The 12174-nt window shown below is 42.9% G+C and overlaps 2 protein-coding genes across 4 annotated transcripts in view; both read right to left on the reverse strand.

Moving 5' to 3' along the window:
* Positions 1-2906, reverse strand: part of C7H3orf20 (chromosome 7 C3orf20 homolog) — a 49546-nt gene extending 46640 nt beyond the window's left edge. Inside the window, exons 1-2 of the mRNA XM_043552094.1 lie at positions 2266-2906; positions 566-1042 (exon numbers count right to left, since the gene is read on the reverse strand). Coding sequence (XP_043408029.1) covers positions 566-1004 — 439 coding nt within the window. The 5' untranslated portion in view covers positions 1005-1042; positions 2266-2906. The remainder of the gene's footprint in view (positions 1-565; positions 1043-2265) is intronic.
* A 4120-nt stretch (positions 2907-7026) lies between these two features.
* The window catches only part of CCDC174 (coiled-coil domain containing 174), a 29060-nt gene continuing 23912 nt past the window's right edge, over positions 7027-12174 (reverse strand). For all 3 annotated transcript variants that reach the window (XM_037903904.2, XM_037903903.2, XM_043552093.1), the window contains one exon: positions 7027-7653. In XM_037903904.2, coding sequence (XP_037759832.1) covers positions 7379-7653 — 275 coding nt within the window. In that variant the 3' untranslated portion in view covers positions 7027-7378. The remainder of the gene's footprint in view (positions 7654-12174) is intronic.

Below are 12174 nucleotides of genomic sequence, written 5' to 3' on the forward strand. Positions count from 1 at the left end.
TTCACCTTCCTCTAGCATGCTGGATGGGGGGTTGCTTACTAGGCTCATCTGGGCACACTCACCACATCGGTTCTCTGCCATTGCAGGGGCCTCAGGCATCGATGCACCTAGCTCCCTCCCATTCTCTGCCTGTGGCACACAATAGTTTACCCTCCAGAGGGCTGTAAGACTTCAGTCTAATCCAGGTGATTGGGCTCAGTGCAAGAGTAACTAGGTGTGGGTAGTGATCTGATGTGCAGGAGGTCAGATTAGATGATATGTGGGTCCCGTCTGGCCTTAAGCTCTATGACTGACAACTATGTAGAAAGTTACCTGAATTGCCATATCTGCTCAAAGGCATTGAACAGATGTAGAGATAACTGGGTTGAATGACTGTCTAAGGGCCTCTCCATGCTAGGGTCACAGGCACACTTGCTACAGTCATATTTCAACATGGTTAATGGGAGCAAGGGATTACCGTAAAGATTCTAGCACAGTTTCCCAGGCCAGAGGCAGGTTCCATTGTGGTGTTCTGTCGGTGTAGCGAAAGAAAACTTACGTAATTACATTACTCAGGTGTCCTTACCAGTAACAGAATCAATCATCACCTTCATCTTCAGCTTGAGGAGTTCGCTCAGCAGGTGGACTGACCTTTGCTGGAACTTGAGGAGTATTTGTTGATTTTCTGCTGAAGGAGACAGATAGCTGGGCTCTGGCATTGTGCCTTTGGGGATAGATTTCGTCCCCGTATGGCTCTTGTAGGTCGTGCTAGAGAAAGATGATTCCATGGTGGGGACTAAATAGACCACAGGACAGTATTCTCCAGTGATGGCTTTCCTTTCTGTCGTTACTGTTAGCTCCTCCCATGTGAACTCGAAGAGGTTCTTGACCCCTCGTGGCACATGGATGTTCATTTTATGGCACAATGCAAGCAGCTGGATGATTTGAGCCAGCATTTCCGGTGCTGCCACTTTAAACTTTTCATACAACTTGGCATCACTCCTTTTGGCACTCATATCACCCATGTAGCTATTTCACTTGTGGGTATTTCATTTGATGTGATCTATGGGAAAACAGATGATGAAACAAAATCTATCTTCCATCATAGGCCTGTGCTGCAGACAAGGTGACCAAAAGGAATATGTTCCACTGGAATAATAGTAAAAAGTGCTAGTAATGGTTACATTTGACTAATAATAATAGTTTACAGTCTAAGGTATTAATTGATCCGGGTGGACTGTGAAGTGGATTAGCTTTGCAAACTAACTAAACTGATGTACAAATGGATTGCTTCCCCCAGTGTTGAAATGAAGCCACCTCTGTTGGAACGTGGCAGTTATTTAACAGCACACAGCAATACCACACAGGAATTTCAGACTGTTTTCTTGTTGTTTCAAGCATGCCCTGGTGTGCATGAGTATACAATTTAAGCTGAAAACATCAAAATGAGGGATGGGGTAAAGCATGGGAGAGAACAAAGGGTAGAAAGGTGAAAGATAATAAAAGATGTCTATAATTGCGATGTACTTGTCTCATTTTGACTTTTTAAAATTAATGTATTCAAATTTATGGACAGTGGGCCAAATCCTGATACACTAGATCTACTCTGGATTTGGCATCTAAAAATTAATGTTCTGCATGCTACAAGTATCTTAGATAAATCAGTTTGACTTACATTAGTATTAATGAGAACAGAATCTAGTGCCATGTCTCAGCTGAAGGACAAAGTGAATGGGAATATCATATGCAGCTGAAATAGCAAAGGGAATGTAAGTGTATATGAGATATAAAAACCATTTTCTGAATATGTATCATTTGTGGTACCAACTCTCAGAGGCTGTCAAACCGCAGTGCTTGTCATAAACATACAGACCACTTCTACAGATGATTTTGACAACCCCTGTTCTGTATACATGAGGCTACACCAGGTTCTCTTAATTGAGTATGAGTATTTGTTTGGCCAGTACAATGTATTTGATGCCTGATCTGTGTCTGCATATTTAGATCAATTGAAAAATAGGGTTTGATTTTCATAAAGTTGAGATATGCAACTGTAGGTGCAAAATCCATGCACAGCTGTGTCCCTAATTTGCATAGACAGCTGCTATACCAACATATAGTTGTTTCACGCACAAGTGTATTTAATTAGCTAATTGCATGCACAAATACTTGTGTGTAGTCATAGTACTGGCATTTGAAATATTGGGTGCACACTTGGGTGCTAAACTAACTGATGCATTGAATATAATTTTATTTATTTTTAGGCCTGTTTTTCAAAGTTATTACCTTCTGACAGCTTTTGGTGGTATAGGAAGTAAGATGGCTGCTGTAGTTCCTGCTGCACAGCTATGCACCTCACAGAATCGGCTCCCACAGTTAGGTACTCTTGTTGGCAGCCCCAGCAGAGATGCTGAGAATGGTATGGGTCCTGGAGAGTGAATTACAGATACAGAAGTGGGCAAGGAGGCTAAGAATAACAGAAGAGGAGGAGGAGATGATAAAGACTTTAGGCCATTAAGAAGCAAGGGTGAGCACACCTCTTCAGCATGAACATGCCTACCTTACCACTTTGATAACAGCAGAGTCCAGGGCAAAGACTGGGTTTCAAGAGACTAAAATGGAACTGATTATAAGGTCACCATCACCTTGCACTTTCCCATTAATTAATTAGTGAATTTATAAAGGTGGCTATTGCAAAGTACATCTGTGCCACAAATCAAGCCATTGAGTGAGTTAGTGGCAGAGCAAAAGTCTGGTCTCCTGTCTAGACCAGGCTACCATCATGCAACTAAAGATATTTTAAACTTTCCAGAGTGGTAGCCCTTACTTTTATTCTAAATATAGTTGCAGGTGCCTCAGTGTGGAAGATCAATTACATTTAGGTTAATTAGGAAAAGGAAGCAAATTTTCTTAATTACAAAGTAAACTTTCAGCTGGAACTAATGAAGCGTCACACTAATTTTTATGAAAGTTCAAATTTCTATGGCTGGCTAAGGGCTAGCTAATCCAGACATTGGCATGCAAATTGGCTCCTGATGAATTTTTACATTCATTTTAATTTCTGTTCTGCCATGTTTACTATATAAGATGGGAAATCAGTACCCTTTGCCTTCAGTTATTCTACTTTATTCCAAGTCTAGCTTTTTAGGCACGTTTTCAGAACCAAACCCAGGACATTACAGTTCCCAAGTCACATATACCCAAAAAACAGAAAGGTCCAGAAAACAGGAAGTCTGAGTGGAATGGGGGTGGTGGAAAGCTTAACGTCAGTGATTAAAATGGGAGGCAAAATAGGAACATAGAACAGGAACAGATGTGAATAGAGTTCAAAGGAAACAATAACGAACAACTTGTTATTCAAGTTGAGCCCAAAATTTAAAACATTCTGGCTGCTGTTTTGCAGGAGTCTGCTCAGATCCAATTAAATCTCTGTTTCTACTCCAAATAATGCAGACCCGGGAGACAAGAGACCTGAGTTCAAGGCTCTGCTCCGCCACAGACGTATTGTGACCTTGAATGATAGACATAGTGTGCTACAATTTCACTTAATCTGTAAAGTGGGGACAGCAAAACTCCCCTACTTCAGAACAGGGATGCAAGTCTTGATTCCTGAATATTTGCAAAGTGTTGAGATCCTAGGAGGAAAGTAGTAGTGCAAACATATTACCCAGAAAGATGATAAAAACTTGCATGCAGGAATTGCTTCACCCATTGCAGAAATGCAGCCACTTCTGGTGTGGAATCCAAAGGCAGTGTAAAAGTGTATAGCAACACTGCACACCAGCTTAGGACAATAAATAAATGCTAGTGTGGTGTTTAAACTATGCAGGCTGTCTCCTCCTGGAGTTTGAGTAGCATTCCATGATTAACACCCTAATGAGCCACATTGCTTGGGTCATTTAAAGCTGAATTGGACAAAGTACTGAAGTCTGGGCTGGCGGAGACACTCCTAGAGTGGAAGACGAATGGACTAGATGACATACTGCTGCAGGTCTATTACAGCAGTCACGTTGACTTTTCCACTTTAAAAGAATGTTAAATGTCCAACACACAAGGTATTTTGCTACTTTCTAGCTGCCATATCTTTCTGTGGGCTCAGCTTATACCTTTAGGCTAGGATTTTTAAAGAGGCCCAGGGGAGTTAGGTACCTAAATCCCACTAAAATTTAGCAAGAGTTGGGTGCCTGGCACCTTTAAAAACCCACCCTTTATTCCTAATTGAGCAAGATATTTAGGGCCAGATTGTGATATCTGTGCAGAAAAATCCACTAGTGAGCTCACATGCACAAGTCCAATACCAAATTATTCAAGACATTCAGACAAGGAAATCTGCATTGGGCCTCTAAACATCATGTTTATTAGCTCTAATTGCGTCTTGTGTTTTAATCAGGCCATAACCCTTTTCCAGCCTCGGTGATTTGCTCACTTAGCTGCAACCAACTGTTGGTTTTCCTAACCAGTTTTATTTGGTTCTCCGGATGTGGTTTTGATCAGAACACAAGTTAGTACAAATACTAAGTACAATTTAGCATCTAGTTAATGAACACCAGAGATTTTATTTTTCAGTAAGTAATGACAAAACACAGCTTCAAAATGGGAACCAGCAGTAGATTAGAACTTTTTGCAGTAAAATGTCTTGAATTTCTTACCTCGATCATTTAAGATGCATCAAACCCACAGCTTTAAATGCAGCCTACTGTTGATTAAAAAAAACCCAACCCCCTAAAAGGTAATCCGAACACGAATGTTGCTATTATAAGCTATATTAGTTGCCAAAGAGAACAGAACAGGGTACTTGCTCCAAGTTCTACATTCTAAAACTTGAACATTTACGTGTCACAATAGGTCAGAACCCTATAGTATAAACCACTTGCTTTTTACACAGCATTGCTCACCTACGTTTCAAAACTACTCTGGCCTAAAATTTAAGAGGAATTTAAGAATGTGCACAATGGGCTTAGGCTTCAATTGATTCTGCGAGGGGAGAAGAGTCCTCCCCATATTTTGATTGGTAAATTGACAAGCAGTAAATTAGGGGAAAAGAGAGCCTCAGAATTATATAGGAGTACAGTGTTAGCGTGGCTTAGTGGCCAGAACATAGGACTGGGAATCAGGAACTCCCAAATCCTTATCCTCCTCTGCTGGTGGTTCTTTGAACATGTCACATAACCGGTCTCAATTTCCCTTCTCATAAAATGGAGATGGTACTATTTACTTCCCTACCTCCTGAAGGTGTTTAGTTAATATTTGTAAAGGACTTTGACACTTGAATCTCTGATCAAAAGCCAATTGTGTTTTTCAACAGATTCCACTGCCATACATTCTAGCTACCATTACATTCTTTAAATGATATGTCAACATTTCTAGGCTAACAAACCATTCTCCTGTCCCTCATACACTGAAGCTGTTTATTTATAAGAGGAATCTAGGTTATTTATTCCAGGGGCACAGTGCTGGGGACATCGTATAGCTGAGCTATTTGCTACATGAGTTCAAAAATGCATTAGTTCCTAAAGTTTGCAAGATTTAACCTCAGCATAATGTCTGCAAATTCCACAACTAATGGCACTCCATTAAGACTGCCCTGCCCGTTCCACGTTCAGCTCTGGGTTCCATCTGCAGGTGTCGTTCTTGAATGCAGCTGCCTAAATGTAGAGAGGGCTGCATACTAGCCCAGAGATCCTGAGCTATACATTGTTCAGTGTAGCATTTGGGATAATTGTTATGGGTTCTATAATAGTCTGTCAATGTACTGGAGATGCATACAGGTAATTCCTCAAATCCTACTGGGAAGGGAATGGTACATAAATTGTCCACATGGATGAAAACAATTGCAGTGAGTTGTTACTAGCAAGTAAGTACTAGGCTGCCATCTGGTGGGCATTAATTTTGACACAAACCAGAGAGATCAGAGCTGAAAAACATCCATTTTTGTTGTGCCACCTTATCACTATAAAAAAAGTTAAAAAATTTGACTGTCAATAAAAGTGGCCAGATTTAGAACGGTTTCCTCTCATTTTACTTCAGTGTAAACTGGCTAATTGTTTTGAGTTCTTTAGAAAGAAATCCATGGTTATGTGTTTTTGTTTTGCAGGAAGGAGAGAGGTGACTGGATGGCCCAAACAATTATTATCAAAACAGTTTGCTTCTAGTTTGCTGCTTCAAATTCTTTCACACTGGGAGAAACTCAGAGGATGAAAGGGATAGGGGGATGGACGTCCCCTCTCAACCCTTAAAAATGGGTCCCGGTCAGGGTTGAAACATCAGAGAGGAAGGCATAGAAGTTTGCACTGTTAGCTGAACTGTACACACTGGGTGGATTAAACTTTTCAATCTGCAGCACCTTTTACAAGCACTAAATCTATTTAACAGAAATATGAAACCAAAGTTACTTTGGCACTCCTGACTCTATTGGTAAAATGGGGATTCTCTTATTTACCAACCTTTGCAAAGCACTCTGAGACTCTAGGATGAAAAGCACTATTACAAGAATAAAACATTGACTGTCTCCATGCCCACTTCAGTGTTTGCTGCCGTGCTTATCACTTTGCCACTGTCACTTAACCTTATAAATACTATCAATTTGGGAAATTTCATTTCAAAATTTACTCTTCTATCTTGGTGTCCTTGTATAAGCTTTCAAAATACAAACTCCAATGATCCAAATTGCCCCCTGAAATCAGAATTTATTTTTTCTAAATATCAACCACCGCCCACTGTCTATTTAGCTAATTGAAGTGCAGTAGTAGTGTGCCCATCAATTTGGTTATACGACAATTATTGCAATAGCATATAAAAGTAATGTCAGTATGTTGGTAAATGGGTTTTGTATTTAACACTAGACGGTTTAATTAGCAAATAGGGGTAACTGGCTGCATGTTGTTTCTTTAGAAGTATTTGACCATATTATCAATGGACTTGATTTTCAGTTTGTCAGAGTATTCTCAATTTGACACTTCTTAGAAGTTAGCTCTTATAACAACATCCCTTTTTTTTTGGGCGGGGGGAGAGGAAGTGTCACTGAAAAAAGGACTAAAACAAGCTTTATCTAGTTAAAATAACATCTCTATTTGTAAATTTCAAAATAGGGGCAAAATGCAGAACAATAACAAAGAATAGGGTTAGAGAGTAAAGAATAAGTGTCAAATTCCACAATCAAATACCACCATCAAAACTTATCCTTTCAATACAATACAGGACTGATGGAGCAAATGCGTGGCTGTTGTGTGATACAGTTCAGACAGCCTTACTTCACATAACAGATTTCTTTAATTAATAAGATATCTACTTACAGGAACCTTATTTCCCCCAAATCTGGGGAAAACAATAGGTGAATGCTAAGAACATAATTCTATTTCACTTATTTAAGTTAAGATTCTTGCTTATGCTTTTGATAAGCTCAAGTCATTTGTTTGTAGTAAGACAACATGTCATCTAGACTTTGGTAAACTGGTTGTTGATCCTCTGAGCTGTTGCGGTAATTCTGCATCGATGGAAACTGCTTGTTCTGTGTTGATTCCTGTCCCAGTTTCTCAGGAGAGGATCCAAGCTTGTTCCAACTCTGGCTTTGGTAGTTATTGGCTTTCTTTTGACAAACAAAGTAATTGGAAGGTGGTGCAAATTCTGGATCTCGTTCATCTGCACATTTCTTTGACCATTGTCCAAAAGTAAACTCTATTAGATAGGAAAAACATGGTAACAAACAAATTTTACTTAACAAAGATCATTTATGTTCCCTTCCTGTGAAGGAATTTCTCCTTCAACGTTTAACAGAAATGGAAAACTGAATTGCTTGAAATAATCTGCAACAGAGCCTTTCACTTAATTTCCTCAGTATTAAGTTGACACTCCACTTGCTTCAAACCTCAGGAACCAAATCACTTAAAAATTTTAAAGACAACTTTTACCCTTTATCTTAAAGAATGCTGGTTATTTTAAGAAGAAAGTTGCTAATTATAAGGGGAAGTCCACCTTCTAAATGAGATCAAAGCAGTAAGAACCCAAAAATATTAAAAAATGAGAATTATGCTCAGGTAGTCAACAATGTCAGAATGTGCTATACCCTCCGGTGGTAGGCATTTTAACTTCTGTTACTGTCAATCATTTCCCATGACAAATTTTTAAAACCTAGCCACAAAATGATGTGACAACAGCTCAAGTTCATAATAAATACATTTTATTTTGAAGATGAACTGAACAGCTTTTGACCCCATGTACAGTGGTACAGGAACCTGTCAACTGATTATAAGCTCCTGGGGGCCGGTGCTGTGGGTTTGTACAACATATAGCAAAAAGGGGCTCTAGTTCTGAAGACGGCTTTTTTACACTACTCCAATACAAATATTAACTGTAGCAAACAAAAGTTTCGAAACAGAGCAAGGAACTGCACATCTTACACTGTACAAATTGATTTACAAATCACTGATTTGTAACGATTTTTTCGAATTTTATTTGTAATTTAGGTCTATGCACTATTTGTAGAGCAGTGGTTCTCAACAAGGGGGCCGCGAGCAGGTTTCAGGAGGTCCGCCACGCAGGGCTGGCATTAAACTTGCTGGGGCCCAGGGCAGAAAGCCAAAGCCTCACCGCCTGGGGCTGAAGCCAAAGCCTGAGCAACTTAGCTTTGCAGGGCCCCCTGTGGCATGAGGCCCCGAGCAACTGCCCTGTTTGCTTCCCCTAACGCTGGCCCTGGCTTTTATATGCAGATAAACCAGTTGTTGTAGCACAGGTAGGCAGTGGGGTTTTTACAGCCTGCTGCGGGAGCTTCAAAAGAAAAAGGTTGAGAACCCTTGACCTAGACCATCCCTGACAGGTGTTTGTCGAACCTGCTCCTAAAAACCTCCACGGACAGAGATTCCACAAGCGCCCGAGGTAATTTGTTCCAGTGCTTAAATATCCTTACACTTAGGAAATTTTTCCTAATGTCTAACCTAAATCTCCCTTACTGCAATTTAAGCCCATTACTTCTTGCATCTAGAAGTCCTGGTCACAGCTCATGTCCCATTGTAGTAGGTGCTATACAAACACAGACTAAAAAAAAAAAGATGACCCCCACAAGTATGAGCGCAGGGGGCTTAACTAACATTTTTTCCCCAAGTTATAGAGGGTGACAAAGTTTTTGTCAGAGCGCCGGAGGTCCTTACAATCTAACCACAAAGACAGAGCAAAGAATAATGACAAGAGATCATGTTGGCTAAGGGCAGGAAGGTGGGAGATGCACAAATAACCAATAGGAGGGGAATACTGTAGACGGTACATGATTAATATACGTCATCTGTTTTTATTTTATTTAACAACCAGGTGCCAGAATGTGAAGCGAGAGGCCTGAATGCTCAAAAGGAGTTAAGTACCTAATTCAGGTACTAAGACCTAGTTTTGGCTCCTGTGCGATGCACAAAACTGCTGCCTAAACTTCTGTGACAGGAGGTATAAACACTGAACCGGTAAGGAAGGGGTTAAAGAGCTGCTGTGGGCAAGGCTGACCCCACTCCTCCGGCCCTATCAATCATGTCAAGGGTGGAATAAAGGGCTTAAAACCAGGAAGTTCCCAACAGGTTCTGGGCAGGTCTGGGAGAGAGCAGATGGCTGCTCTACAGCTCCCGAAGATGACTTCTGGAAGCCTTCTGGGAACAGCTCAGGGAGCCCCTCACCTTGTGCCTACAAGGAGACAACAACCCTGGCCACATACAGTAGGGTCAGCAAGTCCCAAGGTGAGCCTAACAGGCAGTTGGTGGCGCTACCCCCTTCTGGGGTTAGGGAATCTGAGACCATACACAACGGACTTGGGGAATGGGAGCCAAGAGTCACTTCAACATAAAAGGACTGTAACACAATTCGTATCATAGGGACCCCTACCTAGGCAGATGGGAGAGCCCTAAGGATTTTTCAGTGCCAGCCCAGTAGGAGGTGCCTGTCAACAGCGACACCCCTGTAGGCACCTAAACTCACTAAATTTTCAGGACAACTGTCCCTAGGGACCTATGTTTCTGCCTCTGGCCATGTGCACACTGCCTCCCTCTAGGTATCTCCCACCTATGCCCCAGAGTGATTCAAAAACCAGGGGAAGATATGCATTTGCCCTCTTAAGTTGTGTGCAGGGCCTGATCTGGTAGACATGAGGGTGGTGCAGCCCACCTTATAAATTTTAGCCCAGTGGTTAGAACACTTGCTTGGGATGTGGGAGTCCCAAGTTCAATTTCCTCCCTTAGGCAGAGAGGGAGAAAGGAGTTGAACAAGGGTCTCCCACCTCTCAGGAGAGCACTCTAATCACTGCACTGTGGGATATTCTGATGTGGGGCCCACTGTCTCCCCTATTGAAGCTGTTTCGCTGTGGATAAATAATGGAATGATTAGAGCAGGGGGAGCAGACCTGGAGTCTCTTACCTCCCGGGTGGGTGTCTTAACCACTAGGCTACAGAGTCTCTCTCTCTTGCTCTGTGGCCCAATGACTATTTAAGTATTTATCTACAGCGGAACAGTCACTGGGCGCGAGAGAGAGAGAGAGAGAGCACATGTGCAAATGTATACAGCCCTCTTGTCAGCATTCCCCCTGGGCTAGGTTAGACAGCTCTCCATCTAGCGTGTTGCCTTTTGTGAATCACAGTCTAAGGCAGAGGTGGGCAAACTATGGCCCGCGGGCCACATCCAGCCCGCAGGACCCTCCTGCCCAGCCCCTGAGCTCCTGGCCCAGGAGGCTCACCCCCAGCCCCTCCCCTGCTGTTCCCCCTCCCACGCAGCCTCAGCTCACTGTGCTGCTGGCACAGTGCTCTGGGTGGGGAAGTGCGGGGGGGGGGGGGGGGGGGGAGGGCTGTGAGCTCCTGGGGCAGCGCAGCTGCAGAGCCCAGCCTGTCCTAGTGCAGCCGCACCGCCAGCCACCAGTGCTCCAGGCAGCGAGGTAAGGGGGTAGGGGGCATTGGATATAGGGCAGGGGAGTTTGGGGTGGTGGTCAGGGGCCGGGGGTGGGGGCAGGGTCCTGGGAGGGCAGTCAGGAAGGATAGGAGGGGTTGAATGGGGAGGCCGGGGGCAGTCAGGGAAGGGGGGTCCAGGGGCGGCCAGGGGACAGGGGGTGGTGGATGGGACAGGAGTCCCGGGGGTGGGCCATCAGGAGGCGAGAAGCAGGGGGGAGTTGGATAGGGGTCAGGGGCTGGGCTACACCTTGCTGTTTGGGGAGGCAGAGCCTCCCCTAACCGGCCCTCCGTACAATTTTGGAAATCCGATTTGGCCCTCAGGCCAAAAAGTTTGCCCGCCCCTGGTCTAAGGTGCCTAAGTGCCTAACTCAGGCTTTGTAAATCCCAGTGTTGTTCCAGTGGTTTTCTAGCGCCTAGAGGTCAGGCGTTGTGTCACAATGCTCCTTCGGCGCTCTCAGGCCAGAGTACCTGAGATTAGATTAATGGCAGGGAGTGAGACGAAAGGAGTGAGTTTTGAGAAAGGATTTGAAGGACAGCAAAGTCACTTGGCATTCAGGAAAAGGAAGATGCTTCCATGTGTAACCACAGCATGAATAAAGGCATAGGAAGAGCGGAGGGCACTTGTACATTAATGATTGAGATATAAAGTTACTTACTTTCTTCATATAGCACTTCTGTTCACTTCTCAGAAAAAGTTTGGCCAGTTAAACTAAGTTACCCTCATGTGCTGTAGTGGGGTTGATATCACCTCATAATCAGAAGGCCAAAAGTCAAATATCATTTTTATTCAGTATAAATTAATATGGTGGTCTTAACTACATCACTTAACTCTTGACAATTTGATACAAATTGCTGTAGCCACATATTTAACTATACCTCATTAGGAGGGAGGGCCCTCACTTCAGTTCCAAATTTACTACTTTCTATTACACAAACACTTACACTTCTTTTGCATTAAGTTCAAACTGCTTGTCCACACCTTTAAGGATCTGCCCAACGCTGCCTACATCTCTCTCACTGTTTCCTCTTTTTCCCCCTTTTCTTATCTTCTTACATGCACCTTTTTTCACAAGAATCATGGAACAGCCTCCACTTGCTGTGTGCCAAGAGCCTTTCTGCTTTTCCCTCAAATCCTTCCCTCAAAATTCACTTTGACGATGAAGCATTTTAGGGAAAGTGACCTCGCACTACTCCATCTGCCTCCATGGTGTCTGTTTATGTAATTTAGTGCAATACTCTACCTACTCATGCATTTAGAGTTTAGGCTCTTCTGTGTGACACATCCTGC

This window comes from Chelonia mydas, chromosome 7 (genome assembly GCF_015237465.2).
Source record: "Chelonia mydas isolate rCheMyd1 chromosome 7, rCheMyd1.pri.v2, whole genome shotgun sequence".
NCBI lineage: Eukaryota > Metazoa > Chordata > Testudines > Cheloniidae > Chelonia > Chelonia mydas.